The sequence below is a fragment of the Mirounga leonina genome, unplaced genomic scaffold (assembly GCF_011800145.1).
Source record: "Mirounga leonina isolate KUSES-001 unplaced genomic scaffold, KU_Mleo_1.0 Mir_127, whole genome shotgun sequence".
NCBI lineage: Eukaryota > Metazoa > Chordata > Mammalia > Carnivora > Phocidae > Mirounga > Mirounga leonina.
The window spans coordinates 62,754,399-62,775,129 of record NW_023270316.1 but is presented as its reverse complement, the minus strand read 5'-3'; the positions used below and the strand labels follow the sequence as shown (position 1 = coordinate 62,775,129).

Sequence of the window (20,731 nt, the reverse complement as noted above, 5' to 3'; positions counted from 1 at the left end):
GAAGGAAGGAAGGAAGGAAGGAAGGAAGGAAGGAAGGAAGGAAGGAAGGAAAGGGGAGGGAGGGAGGGAACCCACTTGTCCAGTTGTTGAGAATACCTACACAGATACCTATTTCACTTCAAATAATGATCTGTCAAATACAGCCAGTTACAAAGTCTGTTTACGAGGTCCTGGATGATAAGTTACCTGTAGGTAAGATTATTAGTTCAAAACTTGGTTGGAGAAATGCAGTAGGGTACAATAGCCAACTAAAAGCAGATGGAAGTATACCAAAGTTCTTACTTTATACTTCTTTCTTAATCTGCCTCTACTCATTACTTTATCCCTGACAGCTAGAACATTCCCTAGCACAGAGCAGGAGTCAATAAATATGTGGGTAATGAATGAAGCATATTAGCTTTTTAAGTTAAAGTTAAGTTGGAAATTTTAAAGCAAATGAGCTATGAGTAATAGCCACCAGTTACTGAGCATCTACTCTATCATGATATTACATGACTTACGCATATTTAAGCTCCACAAACTCCAGCTCGTGGGGGTTACTATTTGTCTTAGTTGAAGGAACCGGGGCTGAGAGGCAGTCACTTGCCCAGGTCACAAAGCTGATGAGTGGCAGAATTCAACCCTGTCCGTCCAGATCCTGCATTCACTTGCTTCACACTACAACATATGGCCAGAGAGTAATGCGAACACACGAACAGAAGGCAGCACTTGAAGATTTGCTAATACAAGAAAAAAAGTACTAACATTTCATTTTACTTACAGTCTCACAAACACAGTTGTTTCCAGAATCTGATTGCATGTAAAATTCTGAAGCATCCCATGTGGGGAAAACTGTTGTTATTCTAATCTTATGCTGTAAGTAATGCTACAAAAACAATCTGCCACAATTTACAAGCCAAACAAGCTAAAAAGAGCAAGTCTAGGGAAATAAAAACATTTCCCTCCTCCAATATTTTCTACTGTCTTAAAATCTCATCAGATTCAGAGTCCCAGATCAGCCCTAACTGGACAGTAAGACGATTATGGTAAAACCACTCCACACAAAGCATAATTGTCTGAAATTACACTGAAGTCAAATGTACATAAAATGGTGCCACACAGGGAAGAAGAGCTCGCTGCTGTGTAATTTAATGAAACCTACTGAGCACCAAGGGCACAGGGAGCCAAATTGAATTTTAAATGGTGCCTACCAGGAGGCTATAATCAGGATAGCCACCAGTGGGTGGATGAGATAAATGAACTGACTTTCTTCCACCAGGCAATCAAAATAGAATGCCAACTTTATGCATGTCACCAAAAAAAAAAAGTTAAACTATTCACCCTTTGCACCTCTACTTTTTTTTTTCTTTTCTTTTCCTTCCTTTTTTTTTTTTTTTTTTTTAACTACATGGTCATTTCTAGACTCCTCCCCAAGGCACCTTTGGGTAGTGAACATCGTGGAGAATGTTTTTTTTTCCTACCTTGGTTTTTCTTGTGATTTTTTTTTTTGTCCAGAAAAATAAAATCTAGTTCCACAAAGTACAAACTCCTCTATAATCTTACCAGCATAGCAGCTGCTAAGCAGCCGGCGCTGTCCAAAGGGGTGGCTTAGAATCAATGCTTAAGTTAGACATAGTTAGAAGCCTACCTTCTAACCAGGATAGCCACATGGCAAAAGGAAGTGCCAGGACTTAAAGTCATGCCTTATGAAAAGGAAATGAAGTAGTAGTCTCTCATAAGAAGGTTTTCAAAGACATATTTTCATGAATCTATATATTTAACCCTTATCGTTCCAGCCACCCACTTGACATTCACCTTGAAGTCCCACCAGAACCTGAACCACAAACTGTCCAGAACCTTGCCTCAACAAAACATGCCTCCTACAGACATCCCACTCTTCCTAATGGCAGGCTAGTTCCAAGACACACAAAGACATGAAAACAGAGAGCCACAAATGAAGGTCATTCTCACCAACAGCAATCAGTTGCCAAATCATGTTGAAGATATTTCATCCTATCTTTTCTATCTTATTATTTCCTAGAGTCCAGAGCTTCACTGTGTAGATCCCTAAGGCCCACCCAAATGAAGCGTAGTCTGGTGAGACTTTATCTTACTGAGGGATGTGGAGGGTAGGGAAACAAGGAAATCAGGGCAGAGTTGATCCTATAAAGCAAGGTAGGAGAAGATCGCAATTCAGTGATTACACGGCACCTAGACTGACCCCCAACAAATGGGAAAGGATTTTACAAAGGAATTGGATCAGTAGCAAAACATTTCAGAGTACCCATTATACCCTTGCTTGGCCCTTTTCGACTTTTTCAACGGGCAGTGATGAAGACTCAGGAGAAAAGACTCAGGGTCTGTAGCCAAGGTTAGCGAAGACTAGCAGAAGCTCACCTGTTCCACATGTATTTCTTGCATGATCTTGAGGACATTGACCAAATAACATCTCTCTGCATCCTCTCAGCACCCGTATCACATTTGTCCGTACAATTCCTCATATTAGAGCTTGTGCCTTTTGACGTGAGATACTGTCTGACTCAAGTCAGTATCCAACAGAGGCCTACTGCCTGTGCCATTCTGCAAAGTGAGATCTTGATCAATAGCTGCAAAGTTGCACTGGGTTAAAAATACATATGCAATAGGGGCACCTGGGTGGCTCAGTCGTTAAGCGTCTGCCTTCGGCTCAGGTCACGATCCCAGGGTCCTGGGATCGAGCCCCGCATCAGGCTCCCTGCTCAGCGGGAAGCCTGCTTCTCCCTCTCCCTCTCCCCCTGCTTGTGTTCCCTCTCTCGCTGTGTCTCTCTCTGTCAAATAAATAAATAAAATCTTTAAAAAAATACATATACAGTAGCTTTCCAAACAGATCATATTATATTAAGTATCAGGCAGACAGAAAATTCTCATTGCCCATTTTCTCTCAGGCACTTTGCTAGGCTCTAGGGATAGAGTGGCAAACAAAACAGAGGAGGCCACTGCCCTTGGGGTATTACAACCGATTAGCAAAGACATTATACACATAATTGTAAAGATTAAGGAATTACAAGTGTACCAAATGCCATGAAGGAAAACTGTAGACATAATAGATTATAGCAACATGAAAAAAAAAAACAATGATTGCATATTGGTACCTTTTTCCACTCATTTTTCATTCCACTCCATTCCTTCGAAGGGTGCACAATTTTAACAGTTGTGTCCCTTAACCAAATACCTGGACATTGGTTCTACTTATGTATTCAAACAATACACAGAGAAATTCCACAATGACTTTTTCTCCTTTCAAAATGTACCAATGATGACCTCTACCTCAAAAGGACCGGTATAAGTGAAAAGAATCCAGGAGCTTTCCAACCAGCTACCTCTCAACTTAACTCTCCAGTAACTTGCCTTAAATGAACAAAGTTCTCGTATAAACAGGTAATAGGTATAAATAGCATCTCCCTGCACAAATATCTTCATCTTTTCATTGGCTTCTGATCTCAGGAGTATCTTGAGTACAGGATCCTCAGCACGAATCCTCCCAGTGCCTCCCTCTTCAGCCTCATCCACCCACCCTCCCTTGTGCTTTCTGCCGATGCCTCGGAGGCAACCTGTGTGCTCACTTGGTGGGCTTCGTCCCCGAGGTCCCGTCACAGGCATGTTCTCCCCTCCTCCTCTTCCATGTTTCAAGTCTCAACTCAAACCTGCTCTCCTTCGGAAAGCCTTCCTGGGCACCTCATCTAGATCATGATTGTCCATGATGTACCTTTCCTCCTAACATTTATCAAGTTTGTGGATTTACAGTCGTTTTGGGGAAGTATTTGATTAATCTTCATCTCTCTTACTAAAATTCTAGGTAGACAAGGAACCATACGTTACCATGTCAGCATTCTATCTCCAGCTAGAACAGAGCCTGACACATAGTAAGCACTCAAAAATCATTTGTTGAATAATGAGTGAGAGGGCGCCTGGGTGGCTCAGTTGGTTGAGCAACTGCCTTCGGCTCAGGTCATGATCCTGGAGTCCCTGGATCGAGTCCTGCATCGGGCTCCCTGCTAGGCAGGGAGTCTGCTTCGTCCTCTGACCCTATCCCCTCTCATGTGTCCTCTCTCTCTCATTCTCCCTCTCTCAAATAAATAAATAAAATCTTTTAAAAAAATAAATAATGAGTGAGAAAAGCACCACTATATAGTAAATATTTCTTCATGTTGTCACATCCAGTATGCCTACACTTTTAAGCCTTGTACCAGGGTAACTTCCCTTGAGGCTAAAATTGATATTCTTCCTCAGAATACTTTTAGGAGAATTAATTCTTACTTAGAAGTGACTATAGAGACTATAAGGAATTGGCTTTACCTAAGGATTATAATTTTCCACTTAAATTAGGTTATGTAACACCAAATGGGAAAAACAAAACAAAACAAACAGCAACAAAAATGACATGCTAACCATACATCACATCATAAAAAATAATAACTTCATTGTAGGTCCCTTCTAGACATGAAGAGAATGTGGAAAATTTTATATTCATATCCAAGACAACTATGCACACATAGTAGGGAAGGAGAAATAATCTGGGGAGCTTGGATTGTTATGGGGAGCCAATGGTGGCCAGGAATAAGGAAAAGCTATACCAAGCCTGACCATGAACACTTGCCCTTTCCAGCCATATGTATGCTGGAAAGCCATGGTCCCATAGGGAATCCGGTGTTTCCTGTGTGTGCCCAATCCCATCATTGACTGCTATCTGCTGCCCATACAGAAGGCACATTCGTGGATGGCTGGGAGGACAATCTGAGTAATGTCATCATTAAATACATGAGGGGCATGTGTTTTAGTGAAACTCTAGAGCAGAGAGATAGAGATCTGCGTCTTACACAGTGACTTGCACCAAGAAGCATTCTAAAGATGAGGATTAGATTTAATCACAGCATTAGACTATTTTAGAGCTTAAGGGCTATTTCTTTTTTTTTTTTTTTCCAAAAATTCATTATGACCTATATATAAGAATTATAAATTACACTGGAATGATAAAACTACATTTCGTGTTTCATGGCCTTCAATGCAGTTGATTCAGGGAATGTAGACAATAATCACAGATAATATTAATTCATAGGTAATAACCAAGGGATGCCTAGTTTCCATTCTTGCTCTGCCTTAATACGCAGCTATAACATGACTAGCTAACCCAGGACAGTAATCTATTAGGTCTCCAAGCTAAAAGATTCATTTACTACAGGTAACTGACAGCAATTTTTGTTATAAAACTGTTGACAGTAACATTCATTTCTTTCTTTATAGGTAAAATAAAAGTATAATTGAAAATGTCAACAATTTTTATGAAAATAAGATGTAGAAAATCAATTTTACATCTACTTACTGTTTATGTATTTACCCATTTGTTATTTCCGCAATTTTAGGAACAGAAAGGGAAAATGTCTGCTTGTGAGAAGCTAGCAAAGTTCATGACACTGACAGTTACTTTAGTTGTCATCAAAATGCTCCTCTTTGAAGCCCCCAAATGTGCTGAGCACATGATGCAACCCTCATTTACACGCAGATGAACATGCAAACAATCCTAAAGCAGAAATATTCAAATTGTGCAGTTGTATAGTAAATTATATCTACATTCGGTGGGGGCAACCACAATATTTATTACTTTTTAAAATGTTTTGAAAATGTCTGGTTTCTTATATTGTAGAAATACAAAATTACTGAGACATCCATTCATTCTCTCATCTATTCATCTAAAAACGTGTTTCCTTCAGAAATGTCTTCAAACTCTTGTTCTCTGTATTCCAACAACTTCCACGAAGCTCTCACCACCTCCGGCTAAGACTGTTGTTACAGGCTTCTCCCTCTCTTTTCTTGGTTTTGGTTATTCCCCAAATCAGTCTTACTCCTCACAGCTACTAGATTACAGATGATAGAGTTCTTAAGTCAGTTCTACCCATAACCACTCAAAAGTTTCAGTTGAGTTAAGTATGGAATCCCCACCATGGAATAGAAACAAGGACTTCCACAACCTGACTCCGTCTGTCCTGTCCACTTCTAGCCTCTGTCACATCATACCTGTCCCGTTCCTTATAGTACGGGGCCATTCCCCAAACTCACATCAGATCTTTTTCACAACTCCTTGGCTTTGAGAGCTTGGTGTTCTTCCTGCCTGAAGGCCCAGGGAGTCTTCTGCTCACCCTGCAGACCCCAGCTCAACTAGCACCTCTGCTGTGAACTCTTTGCAGATCCCTCCAGACTGAAGGCTGTGCCCCTCCCCCCCAGCATTTTGTTCACATGTCAATGGACTCCGGCGATTCTTCACTAAACGTCTGTGATTTTTGTCTATTCATCGCAAATCCCAAAAGTTCACAGTATGACATGATCCTCCACTGGCCGGAGGTAGGAATTTGAATTATATATTGTATTTTAGCAAGGGTCCAACCAGGGAGGCAGAAACCATCCTAAGGTATTTGGAACATAGACAATTTAATAGAGCATAGGAAATTGGTCACGCAGAGGATGGAAGAGCTAAAAAGCCAAACAGGAGATAAAGAGGTGACCCAGAAACTGGCAACAGCAGGAAATTGCTGCCATTCTTTCAACTGGTGAGATAGTGGGAGAAGAAAGGGACTGGAAGAACTGGGCTGGGGTAAGATCATCCCAGTGGCTTCCTGGCAGAAGTGGGGGCCACAAAAGGTAGGGCATTCCAGGAACAGAGATAACTGCTGCCGAAGATACTGCCCAAGGAAGAGCTGGAGAGGGAGAAATACCCTGGCTTCTCCCTGCTTCCCTTCTTCCAAAAGGGTCTCCCATTGGCTGAAGCAACCCAGATGCCAGGTGCCAAGGCTTCTGGGAAATGCGGACTCCTGCAACACAGGGCCAAGCGGGAGGAGGGCAGGATGGAAAATAGCTGGCAAGCACCTCACTTGGCTGCTGAGTGAGCCTCACCAGCTAGTCGTTGTATTCAACAAAACGTGGATGTGTGTGGAGGTATCACGAGTCCTTTAGATGGTAATTTAACCTTACCTGTTGGTTTCCTCCATAAGACTGTGAGCTCCTCGGTTCCTCAAAAAATTACAAATAGAAATACCATATGACCCAGTAATTCCACTGCTGGGTATTGACCCAAAGAAAACAAGAATGCTAAGTTGAAAAGATCTAAGTTTGCTAAGTTTGCTGCAGCATCATTTACAATAGCCAAGATAGGGAAGCTGCCCAAGGGTCCCCCGATAGATGAATAGATAAAGAAGATGTGGTAAATATATACAATGGAATATTACTGAGCCATAAAAAAAAAAAGAATGAAATCTTGCCATTCGTGACAACGTAGACAGACCTAAGGGGCGTTATGCTAGTGAAATAATTCAGAGAAAGACAAATATTAATTTCACTTATATGTGGAATATAAAAAAACAAATAAGCCAAAAAAAAAAAAAACCAGACTCATAAATACAGAGAACAAACTGGTGGTTGCCAGAGGGGAGATGGATGAGTGGATAGGTGAAACAGATGAAAAAAGATTAAGAAATACAAACTTCCAGTTATAAAATAAATAAGTCAAGAAGAAGAAAAGTACAGCATAGGGAATATAGTCAATAATATTGTAATAATGTTGTTTGGTGACAGATAATAACTACACTTATTGTGGTGAGCACCAAGTAATATATAGAATTGTCCAATCACTATATTGTATGCTTAAAATTAATATAACTTCGTATGTTAATTATACTTCAATAAAAAAACACTATAAAAAAAAAAGACTGTGGGCTCCTTAATAGCAGGGATTTTATCTCAATTTGTATCCCAACAGCTAGCACATTATTTGGCATGTAATAGGCACTCAATACTGTTAAATGCCCATAAACACTAATTCCCTGGATTTACAATGTATTTTAACTCAGCATTTCCCAAAGCTTATTCTGTTGACCATTAATTCAAAGAGATCTTATTGCCTATTACAGGTAAGTAGGACTCTGCCATTCCCAAGTAAGTTTGTGAAACACAGTGTTAAGCAGATAGTAGCTTAGTCCACTGGGGCTGCAATAACAAAATACCACAGGCTGAGTGGCTTATAAACACCAGAAATTTATTTCCCACAGTTGTGGAGGCTGGAAGTCCAAGATTAAAGTGCCAGTGTGGCTGGTGGAGGCTCTCTTATTGTATCCTTGAGAGGCTTCAGAAGGAGCAAGGAAACTGTCTGATTTCTGTTACAGCGGCATTAATCTCATTCATGAAGGCTCCACCCTCATGACCTCATCACCTCCCAAAGGCCTCACCTCCTACTACCATCACATTGGAAATCAGGACCTCAACAAATGAATTGGGGTGGGGGGAAGGACAACATTTTCAGACCATAGCAGCTGCTTTCTTTATAGCAGAAAATTAACAAAGCTCACTCAGAGCTTTTAAAGTGTGCTTTGTATTATGCAGCATCATTTCAACACAGATGACCACAGAACACTTTTTTCCCAAAGACGAACATCATGCAGGGACATCATAAGGAGACACTGCTTTAAATGTCCTCATATTCGCTGCATTACTTTATTTCATCTCTGAAATATTTCTGTGAGATAGGAAAGAACAAGGTCACACCTTATAGATAAAAATGTTGCTAGTAAATAATTAAAACTAAATAGTACATTATCAAATATTAATTGAACATATAAGACGACATTTACTATCCTAGTCACTGTAGGGCTAGGAGAAAATTTTAAGTCTTAGTTCTTGTTCTATTTGAAGACATAAGACATACAAGAAAAACGGAGAACCATAAAATAGAACTCTCTTTTTATCCAACAGTATTTTTATACATATTTCAGTACATCAAAGTAGCTGGTATTGCCTGATTATTGAAAGTATGAGACACATGAAGGGGAAATTATTTAGTAGAGTTATAAGCAGGTCAGTGCTGGCGCTTACATTACCTTTGAGCTTCGTGAACTGTAAAAGCAAATCACTAGCTGGTATGACATCTACCATATAAAGAAGGTAACAGATCCCTCAATAATTAGTCAGCAATATCAATGCACCAGAACTAGAGCAATGTTGAATCCAACCTCGTGATCTTCTGAAAATAACCATTCAGAAGTCCCTGGGAAATCCCTAGACTCCTTCCCAGTGATCTACTTCGAACTCTATTTTTTTTCTATCACAAACATTTTAATAATGAAGATTGACAACGTCAAATATTATCTATAGACAGATACAAGGTCCTTGGTTTTGTTATCTAAGACGTGTGTCCTCTGGAATTAACATTATCTTTAGCCTTAACAATGGGGCACTTACACTAGAAAACTCGGCCAGCATGTAATAATGAAAGATAACAGTCTTCTGTTAAATAATTGTTGAGAGACGTTGGTCAAATGTTTTGGCATCTTCCCCTAATGGCCTCTCTACTGCATATTACATTATTAACATTAACCCGCAATGCATTTTTTAAAAGATTTTATTTATTTATTTGAGAGAGAGAAAGTAAGAGAGAGAGTGTGCAAGCCAGAGGTGGGGGGTCAGAGGGAGAGGGAGAAGCAGACTCCCTGCCGAGCAGAGCAGGGAGCCCAACACGGGCTCCATCCCAGGACCCTGGGATCATGACCTGAGCCAAAGGCAGATGCTTAACGACTGAGCCACCCGGGCGCCCCTATAAAACGTTTTTTGAGAATTGGCAAAAAGTTGCTAGATTGTGTTACTACAAGTGGTTTTATCGTACTACAAGCATAAACAGAGGACCAAGGAACGGTAAAAAATGTTGTACTTTACTATGGGTGATAGCATTCACAGCACAAACAATAACTAATGGGATAACTTTGGGTGTCACTCTCTAAAGTTCAGTGTTCTCAGCTGTGAAAAAGAATAAATTGCCTGCCTCACTGGGGTAAAATGAGAACGAAGGAAGTTCTGTAGATTACTGGTCCCTTCAGGACGCTGGGCGTAAATAAATTAGTTAAACACTTAATACTACACCCTCCCCATTCCTCCCAGGAGATTGGTAATAGACAACATCCTGAATGCTCTGTGAGTTTTGCTGTAATGAAATGGATTAATTTTCCATAACCAAATGTTTCTCAAATCTATTTGTTCCTGTTTGCTTTTTCCTGTTAACATCTATTGGTACACCCAGGAATCAGTGTCCCTCAGAACGCACTGAGGGTGATATCTTAAGAAAAAAAAGATGACCTTTAATGACATCCATGAATAAGTGTTGAACCTGAGGCTGGTAGTCTTTCCGACTACAACCAGCACACACCATAAGACACTCTTGCCAAGCTGCAGGTAGCTGGAGAGGTCAAGTACTACAAGGCACTACTGTGTCCTGAGCGCAGATTTTATGCATCTCATGATATCACAGAGGACGATGTAAAGCTCTCCAGAGTGTGTTTTGAGGGTTGTTATTGTTTTTTTTTTTAATAGGAATGGTTTTGAATCACGTTCCTCAGTTCGCTTTCTTTGTGAATGACAACGCATTTTTACCTGACGGTGAACCAATGTGCAATCTCTGTGTTAGAGAGGCTGACTAACCCATGCTAACCCTGGCCTCAGCAGTATCTAGGTATGGCTATGTTAGCTGGTGGTACCAAAGGGAAGTAAGCTAAAAATCAAGTGACTCTCTTGGAAAGACTCTACTCTGCATAAAGTAAATGAAGACTTGGAGCCTGTCGAAAACATCAATCTAAATAATTCTAGGTTAAAAGGCTTGCCTAGCTGCTCACATGATAGACCCAAGCACAATAGATAACTCTTTCTTCCACCATTTTAACCAATTATTACCATTAGCATTTTTTTTTCACAAATACAAACTTAGGAAGTAAAAAACCTGTAATTCAAAATAGGTAAAAACGGAGTACGCTTGGCAGTAAAGAAACCAGAGAGTCCAGCACACTCTCACAGAACATAAACAACCCACTCTCCGGTTGAAGGATGCAAACACAGCACAAGAAATGATAGCAGGTTTGTAATTTGCAGGTGAAGTCACAAATCAAAATAGTCTTTATCTAAGCATAGTGTGGAAAAGATTTGGTCCTTCTGCCTTCTGAGCGTATACACAGGACTGACTATCCACCAGTAACATCCAAAATCTCTAAGATCAGGGAGAACACAGCTATAAACTGGTCTGTTCCTACATTAGTTATGATATTTTGCTGCTTATATCATATTATCTCCAAAATAACTATGGATAGAAAGAGATTGATAATCCATATTTCACTTCGTGGTGGACGTAAGCCTAGGCCCACAACACTGGTATTATATGAGGTTTGAAGCGAATAAAATTGGGTCCTGTTTCCCAAAATGTGGCCTTGGGACCATCTGTGTTCTAGAACCTCTGGGGAGTCCGTTAAAAGGGCTTCACCTGGGCCCCACCCAGACCTGCCTACGAATCAGACTGTCTGGGACAGAGCTGGACTCTCCCAGAGAAATAAACTCCTAGGGCACTTTAAGGCCCGCTAGAGAATTAAGGATATTGTACTGAATTTTGATATCAGTGATTGATATGGAGAACTTGAAAGCTTCATAGGAAAATTTGAAAACCATAAAAAACTTTCCAAAGTAAGCCTTAGAAGTACAAGTTCTTCTGGGAAAAAAAAAAAAAAAAAAGGCATGTAAAAGAAGAAAACTGGTAGGGCACCTGGGTGGCTCAGTCAGTTAAGTGTCTGCCTTCAGCTCAGGTCAGGATCCTGGAGTCCTGGGATCGAGCCCCGCATCGGGCTTCCTGCTCAGCAGTGAGTCTGCTTCTCCCTCTCCCTCTGCCCCTCCCCCCACTCATGTTCTCTCTCTCTCTCACTCTCTCTCAAATAAATAAAATCTTAAAAAAAAAAAAAAAAGAAAAGAAAACTGGTGACTATGGCTATTTGAAAATGTAATTTTAAAACATTAAATACAAACATATAACATTTGGTATTTTAGGTTTTATGAAAGATCAGCTGATTCATTGACATCCCTGCCCTTAACGAGTGCAGAGCTCAGAGTGGATGGCACCTGAGGTGTTCGCTGTCGGTTGTCCGCACTGCCGCTCCCCCTAGCCCCTTCCTGGCTGCCAAAGCCCTGCTCACGCTGCCACACTGCCTAGCTTCCATCCGCAGCCTGTTCCTCTCAATGAGCAATGTATGTGGGACATACGACTGTGCGGAAAGGAGTGGTTTGTGGCCCTAGAAAGGACCACTCTTCAGCAAGAGTGCATCATCTTTTTCCCTACAGATGTCTAAGATCAGGAGACCCGTTTCTTAGACAGAGCCAACTGAAGTGCCATCTTGCCTACTGGCAGAAGCTCTGACTGGCTGGCTCCTGAGTGTCCTCCTGGCCTAGTCATTCTGCTTTTGCAAGACACACATGGCTTTATGGAGTTGGTCAAGGGCTGTCTTTACCCATCTCTCTGGGCTGCAGTATGGTCTTCACGTCTGTCAGTGAGAAATTTGTGACTGAAAATCCACCGCATGAAAACTACAGAGGGTGTATGAAGGTCTTTTTTGAGTTGTCCCATCTATAAAATCTTGTTTGTGTCATAGAGCAATGGTAAATGAAAGAATATATATATGTCTATATTATATAATGTCCATATTACAATTATAACATGTATATAGTACGTATTAAGATTGAGGAAAATGATTTTCTGTGACAAAAACAGGGAGAGATGGAACAAGGATGTCCTCAGCCAATAGGACGATACAGATCTTTCCACAGCCCAATTACAGAAGTTTATATCAGATTATAACACAAGTAAACATTAACTAACTTCTGACAGTAAACCATCTCCCAGAAGTCACATGTTTCTAAAATATGAAATGGTTAACTTAGAACAGGGTTCTAGGGCTGGGGGCTCAGAATCAGCATCCTCTGGAAACTTGTTAGAAATGCAAAGTATCGGGCCCCTCCCCAAACTGATTGAATCAGAGTTCGGGGTGGGCCCCAGCAATCTGTGTCTTAAAGGTCCTGGGTGATCCTGATGCATGACAGCCAGAAAGAAGGAAAGCACAAGGTGGCATATCACATGACAAGTCAGGTTTAAAGGGGAGCAAGGCAAGGAGAGTCGTGAGCCCTCATCCTAAAGGGATGACAGACAGCTTTGGGTGGGACCCTACTGTGAGGGGACTCTGGAAAGGCAGATACCTTCAGCACACAGAGCAAGGGATGCTCAAAGAAACACTCCGTCATCATTACTGTCTTCGGCAGCAATTAGTTGAGAAGATGGTCTCCCCTTGCTTCTCAGAACAGAGCACCTTCCGAACTGGAAAGGTCGTTGTTTGCTGCTGACTACCCACTTTATACATACACGTGACACATGTTCAAGCTAAGTGTGACATAGTATAAATCTGGGACTCCCTTCTGTGCCCCTTAATGACAGCAGCAAGCAGTTTCTTAGGACTAGATGGGCACACTCAGATCCTGACGTTCACAGGCACCAGTTAGAGAACTTACAGGCAGACCTGGTCTGTCTTCACAACATTGCCCTATGTTGTGAATGACTGAGCCACCCAGGCGCCCAAAAGCACACAATTTTATATTCAACAAACGAACCCAACACAAAAACCTGTTTTCTCCTAGCACCATCACCATCCGATATGCATGGACCCATTTTTATTATACACTCTATTTCTCTGAGGCTCTCGGCATGCCTTTTAAAAACTCAATTGAAGGGCACCCGGGTGGCTCAGTCGGTTAAGCGTCTGCCTTCGGCTCAGGTCAGGATCTCCGGGTCCTGGGATCGAGCCCTACGTCATGCTCCCTGATCGGTGGGAAGCCTGCTTCTCCCTCTCCCTCTGCTGCTCTCTCACTCGTGCTCTCTCTCTCAAATAAATGAATAAAATTTAAAAAAATAAAAGAAATAAAAATAAAACCTCAATTGCAGGTAAAACTCAACCAAGGCCAGTTTTCGAAAAACTTCTGACAGAAACATGACGTGAAACATAAGATGGAGATGTGCCAATTGAAGTTGCTGTACAAGTTGCCCCAAGAAGAGCACGAGGCATTGATTCCTTGAAGTACTCCTCGACGGGGGGCAGATGTCATACGCAACAGTCCTGTCTCGCCTTGCTCTGCCAGTTGGCAGGTGACATTTTAACCTCTAACCAACCACAGCAAGACAATTCAAAATTAAGGTTGACACTTTGTCCTTTAACTAGTTCCAACGTACTGCAGGGGCTTCACTGCCTGATGTTACACCATATGTGCAAACTCCAGACACAGCAGGCGGGGGTAAGCAGGACGCCTCTGTACTTTGCCATTCTCCTGCTTCCTGTTGTTTCTGGAGCAACCCTAACTTTAGCTAAACATAACCCCTCTGGGTGAATCATTTTTAGTAAGAGATTCCGCCTTATAGCAGAGTTCACTGTATGTTGACTGTATTTCGAAAGCAGGGCCATCTCTGGAATGCAGAAGAACCCACTGGCTTGGTATTTTGCAGTCTTTATGAAACTGGCCCATTTTATGAAAAATTTCATAAAATAAAATTACTGACCACTTAAGTTTTTACGCATAAAACCCCAAACAATTATGGAATGAATAACAGGAAGAATTCTTTTGGAAGCTTTTTTTTTTTTTTTAACTCGTCTACCATTAAGCAATAGTGACAAATGGCAGGTTCTTCAAAACCTTTTCCATGACTCGAGTCATTTTTTCTTTCTAAATTTACTCTAAATCTTGAGTAATGGGATGTATTTACTTACTTGTGCCCTCAAGAGGTTCTAGTCAGAAAAAAACTCTTTTAGGTTTTACGTTCATAATTATCTTTTGGCAGGTAGGAGAAATATATATGAGAAAGGAGAGAATATCAAACTGCTAATAATAAACTATATCCTTAGCTTAATGTCAGTGACTCTTGCCAAGCAGAGTTCATGAAAAGCATGTACAAAGGGGGGAAAAGTTACTTTTAAAAATATACATAACTTCCCCAGTGATCTTTCCCCTTGAGTTTTCTGTAAAATAAAACATTTAGCTCTATATCATTCCAAAAATTCTGTACATAGCTTAAAGAGGGGAGCATAAATCTCATGGGTCTCAGATTCACTTCCTGTTGCCTTCCTTCATTGTACATTTAAAGATAATCAATAAAAACTGATTTCTCTTTGTAAGCATTTTCCTGTCCTGCCAGAAATAATAGCATTCCCTGCCCTAAAATGAAGGAAAAATGGAAAGTAATATTTACCATAAGAGGAGAAAAAGAAACTGCTTAAGCATTTTTCCTTAGCCAAGTGAAACACAAACAGCAAATCAAGTTTACTCTTAAAGAAAAACAAATTTTAAATACTCCTGGCATTAATTCTATTTCTGAAATCTGTGGTATCAAAAAGTTTTCAAATTCTGGATTTCTATCTCGGCTTTCAATGACCTCTTTGTGTTTTCTAATCGTTTTACTATATTTCTATATGAATGTATATATATTCACATACATACATACGCATATATATATATATCTCATACACATGACTTTAGCTCAATGTTGAACACTGAAACACCAAAGAAAGGACAGTTAAGTCCACCAAACTGCTCCTAGGGCGGAGTGAGATGCAAAACTTCAGGGAAAAACACAGATGAGAACAGCATTAATCCAGTACAGGAATAAAGAACTGCAAGCAACTCTGTCATTTGTTTTAACCTTTTTGGCCCCTTGCCTTTTTAGTGCAAGGATTTTCTTATTCAAAATGTTACTTGAAAGTGTTCTATTAAATAACCCGCAATCATGTCTTGGGGTTTCTCCAACAGGGTCTATCTGAGACCTATCCATTTTAATTTTTTTCTTCTTCTTCTGGATTCTTCTTCTGGATTTTTCACAAAAGACTGTAAGTAAACCCCACATCGAAGAGGAACAGACTTTTACTTTGTAATGAAGTTACAAATACATTTTATACATTTTCCTGGCTTCCTATTTCCCTTCATTCTGTGCTATCTACAGGTTGTCATATTTTACCAGGACGGACAATAAATCAGACAAGTTCAGCCCGTCAGTTTGAAGAATGGAAGTGAAAAGTGCAGTGGAAAATATATAAAATATAATTAAAACCATATGACCAGAGATATTGAAGTAATACTTGTTGGAGGAAACCCAAGTAAAAATCAAACCTTTTCTGGTGTTAGTGAGACTCTCCAGTCCATTTGGGACAAGCACTCAGTATTCGCTATTTTTTTCTTTCTTCACAGCAAGAGCATCCAGGGAAGTTAAATCCTAACAAGATAATTAAGCCTACAGCTGTATTTGTAGCAGAATGAAATCCATATTGTTCATGTAAAACTGATCTCTCATTTAAAACCGTAATCATTTATTTAGAAATATAGTTTAAGATTCATCAAGGGTCAATTTTATACCTGCCAAAGAGTATTAAAGGCTTATGACAGCAATGTTGACTCAAAAACCTTTTCTACTTTTCATCTCTAAAGACCTGAAGATGCCAGTAAGACACAGATAATCTAATTGCTTACTGTCGAACAAGGAGAGCAGGAAGTTATAAAATCTAAACTATCTCCCCTACTACATTATAAACAATCTCCATGTTACCACCTCATATAGGTTGTACTTAGGAGGCCAATGACATATATATGTCTAAGGATGTACAGAAATTAAGATCTCTTCAAGTTTTAAAGCTATTCTGGTAAAAAAAAAAAAAATCATTGACTCTGTCAGTCTATCACCAAAGCCATCCCATGTCTATTTCTCCAGAGCATTCCAAGTGGCAATTATAAGGATTTCAGCAGACGACCACTACATCATTTTCAATATTGCTTTGGGATTCCAGGAAACAAGTCAAACTGAACAAGTCACTTACCCCCCAGAAACTGAATTCCTCCAGCCACTCTTCCCACTGTCCGGGAGATGAGCTCCGACACACAGCAACCCATGAGGGCAGTGAGAGCCACCAGGAGGAGGAGGCCACAGCCCAGGCCCGTCACGATGGTACAGATCCTCCATTCTGCACTGGGGATGCCCTGGAAGGAGGCGTAGCGCCCACATTCCTCCACCATCACCATCATCTGCCGGCTCTCATCATGCACAGGATAGGAGCACCTCCGGAAAGTACCGAAGGACACAGACTTGCCCAGCTGTGATCCCCAGAGCCAGTAAGGCATGAAGAACCCCACACAGGAGGTGGCAGCACAAAGAAAGGAGAGCAAAGCCCAGATCACCCCGGTACAAGTCAGGCTGGATGCCATCTTTCAACAGGGCAACGGGGACCCACAGTAACTGTTCTGGGACTGCAGGAGTGAGGGAAGGCGTGAAACCACCAGGGAATGGCGGGTAGTCCACACTTCGGTAATGGGGGGTGTCTAGCAACAGAAGGGATCTTCAGTCCTCCTGGCCATCAACTTTCCATCCTCTGTGGTAAGGACGATGGTCCCTGGCAAGACAATAAGTAAATATTAAAAGTTAAATGTTTTTAGAGAAACGATAACACCAATTCAGTTGGGCTTCAACTCTCAATGAATAAACATTCAAACTTGCCTCAACACTTCAAAAGTGGGAAGAACTAACTCTCCCTAGAAACTTGTCCACAATTCAAGTTTTGTCAAACTAGCTCAAAGCTTTTTCATGTCTTTATCTCCCATAAATGCTCCCAAATTAACTCTGACAGCTATTTACTTAAAGAAATGCATGGCTTCTATTTGCCAAGTCAGTGAATTTATTTCACATGCTTGCAGTAAAAGTAATATAGCATTTTTACTAGCAGTAAACATGATTCCAAATATTAGAATAAAGTGAACCATGCCATGGTTTGTTTATTTGGCTTGCAAGTTCATGCTCATAATTTGTAGCAACTTTTCCGTGTCCCTTTAGGTGCATTAACTCTGCACGAGCCCAAACAAAATAATTAGGATAATTTTCACAGTGGCTGAGCACCATAAATTCAACAAATACTAGGGACTGTCTAGGCACATAGAATGGATGGAACTATTGGTCATTCCCCGTACTCATTCAGTAGTATTTGTGAATTCCCGCAGTCCTAACTCCCTTCTTTCTCCTAGTGGAAATGAAAGAAAGGCTGTGTATGACTTCCTTCTGATTCATTGGTTCCAATAAAATTGTTAGGACTATCTCTCCCGCTGAACGATTGTCAGTGTCTAATCTGAAAAGTAATCCACACTTTCCAGTACTCCACATGGAACCCCAGTCATTCAAATAGTTCAACCGCATTGACTTCCACCCCTCCCTTCCTTTCAAAAGGAGTTCTTGAACCATTTCCCACACTTTCCATAAAGAAATGAATACAGAAGCAGAGCCATGCACCCCACAGTTCCATTCCCAGAACCTGTAACTCCAGCTTCTCAGTGTCCACAGCAAATTCCCTCTCCCTCGCCTCTCCCCTTAACCCAGCCCTCACCCCTACCGTTTCCTCCCCACCCGCCGCCCCATTTCCAGTCCAGTGTGTCACTCCAGGGAAGCTCCAACTACTTTTTTTCTTTTTTAATCTTGTCAACTGCGGTCAGCGTCAGCGTTAGCCGCTGAACTTGGTCTGCCTGGGCCATGAGGCTGGGGGAGATGCGGGGGGGGGGGGCGGCCTGGGGGGAGGAAGGCTCTCATCTGGAGCTGGGGTGAGGCGCCCCGAGGTGAGGCCAAGCCCCCAGTCGGCCCCTCGCAATGGCCCCACCCTGGACGACACCCTATGATCCCTGCGCCCCGAAGGGGGAAGAGGGGCATTTTCCTGCCGGCCCGCCCGAAGGGAGGGGAAAGCACGGGAAGGCAGCACCCCCCGGAGGCAGCCGCCGACAGCGGACGGGCGGCAGGAGAGCAGACCGCGCCGCCGCGCTCGGGAAGTCCGGAGCCGGGAGCAGCCCGACTCCGGCGGCGGGGGAGCAGGGGGCGCGGGGAGAGAGCGGAGCCCGCGGCGCCGGGCAGCCAGCGCCCTACTCACACGGCTGGCGGGCGGCGGCCGGGGCGCGCACTCAACTTGCCGTCTCCCGCGGGCGGAACATCCACGGCGCGGAAGAGCGCCCTTCCTCCTCGCCGCTGTCCCGAACAGCCGCGGCCACGCCGGGCCCGCCTCGGGGCAGAGAACGGCGTCCGGCCGGAGGCGGAGGGTCTCCCGGAGGCCCGGCTGCGCCGCCACCCGCGGAGCCCCCGCCGCCCGCGCTCTGCGGCGGCGGCTCGGGCGGAGCGCGGTGGCCACGCGCGGGGCGCCCGGGATCGCACGCAGAGGAACAGAGCTGCCTTTGGCAGGCGAGGCTCGCACCGCCTCCTGCCCTCGGCGGCCCGGCCCTCCTCTTTCTCCTGTCCCCTCCCCTCCCGCGCCCGGGGACCCACGGCCGGCGCAACGGGGGGGGACGCGGCGCGGCCGCGCGGGACTCGGGAGTCCCCGCCCGTCCCGGGGGCAGCTCGAGCGGCTCCCCCGGCCCGCGCCCCTCCCGCCCTCTCCTCGCCGCGACTCCTGCCAAGGGAGGGCGAAGTGGGGGAGAAAGTTGCCGGTCCTCTCGGTGCTCCCGAGGGGCCGCGGGAGACCAGACACGTTCCCTCCCCGGTTGCCTTTCTGGGTCTGGGGTTTGCGGTTGAAGCGCCCGGCTCCTACCGGCGGTGTAGACGAAAAGGAGGGCCTTAAAACTGGGTAAAGTGACCCCTTGGAGCTTTGAGGAGATCCTTGGGATGCGGCCACTTTGGAAGGAGTGAGAAAAGCCAGTGTGGACTGAGAGATAAGAGCGGGAAGCCTAAGGCTCGGGGATTCTGCCTGGCAAGCGTCTTTTCAGACATGCCAGGGAGAAGGCGGGGGAGGCTTCCAGCGAGCGAGCCTCTCCCAACACATAGCCTTTCTGGGACCCTCTTTCAAGCCATCGTATTCTCTCTCTCCCTCTCTCTTTCTCTCTCTCTCTCTCGCTCTCTCTGTCTTTCCCGCTCCCTCTCCTCCCTTCTCCCCCACCTTCCCTTCCGTTCCATCCCTCCATCCAATCACTCTTGTAATCAATAATTTAGATTTCTTTTTTTGCTTGTCATTAGCGCTCACCCCTTTCGAAGTTTAGAGCTACATTCAGTCTCAGTTAAAGACAGTATTTGAAGAATCCCGCCGTCTGGGAATAGCAGTATGTAAAGCAGATACTTCTCCAGATAGTCTGTGAAGTGCTTTTTCACAAAGTAGTCAGAAGTAATAAATGGGTAGGTATATATAATATTTCATAATAAATTTTCAAATTGCATCATTTTAGTTAGCCCTAATGGTGTACATTCTTCCCACAACCACAGCTGGAGATATGTGTTCTCTCATTATCATATTAAAAGGATTTGAGGAATCACTTCCAACCCTTTTGAGGTCATATAGAACTTTTTCAGAATATGGTGAGACTGGTAAGCCTCTCCGAAAAAAAAAAAATGTGTATATATATATATATATATATATATATATATATATACACATACACATACATATTTAGCTTTATCATAGTGGTTCTCAAGGGGAGAAGGGAGACTATGCCTCCTAGGGAACATTTGGCAAGGTCTGGAGATTTTTTTTCTAAAGATTTTATTTATTTATTTGAGAGAGAAAGCGTACAAAGGGAGGTAGGGAGAGGGACAAGCAGACCCTGCGCTGAACACGGAGCCCAACCTGGGTTCAATCCCACCACCCTGAGATGGTGACCTGAGCCGAAATCAAAAGTCAAATGCTCAACTGACTGAGCCACCCAGGCACCTCTGGAGAGGTTTTGATTATCATGAGGAGGGAGGTACTACCAGCATCTAATGGTTAGAGGCCAGGGATTCCGCTAAACACCTTATAATGCAGAGGACAACCCCTCAGAATTACCTAGCCCAAAATGCAAATATTGCTGAGGTTAAGAAAACCTGTTTCAGGGGCGCCTGAGTGGCTCAGTCGTT

At 42.9% G+C, this 20,731-nt stretch overlaps 1 protein-coding gene across 3 annotated transcripts in view; it reads right to left on the bottom strand.

The window, feature by feature from the left end:
- LHFPL6 (LHFPL tetraspan subfamily member 6) overlaps positions 1-19,039 on the bottom strand; it is a 248,022-nt gene extending 228,983 nt beyond the window's left edge. The window contains exons 1-2 of one of the 3 annotated variants that reach the window (XM_035003496.1): positions 18,786-19,039; positions 16,704-17,273 (exon numbers count right to left, since the gene is read on the bottom strand). In XM_035003496.1, coding sequence (XP_034859387.1) covers positions 16,704-17,088 — 385 coding nt within the window. In that variant the 5' untranslated portion in view covers positions 17,089-17,273; positions 18,786-19,039. Of the gene's footprint in view, positions 1-16,703; positions 17,274-18,182; positions 18,202-18,785 lie in introns of those variants that run through there. The other 2 variants (XM_035003494.1, XM_035003495.1) reach the window with 2 other exon arrangements.
- Positions 19,040-20,731: the final 1,692 nt, after the last annotated feature.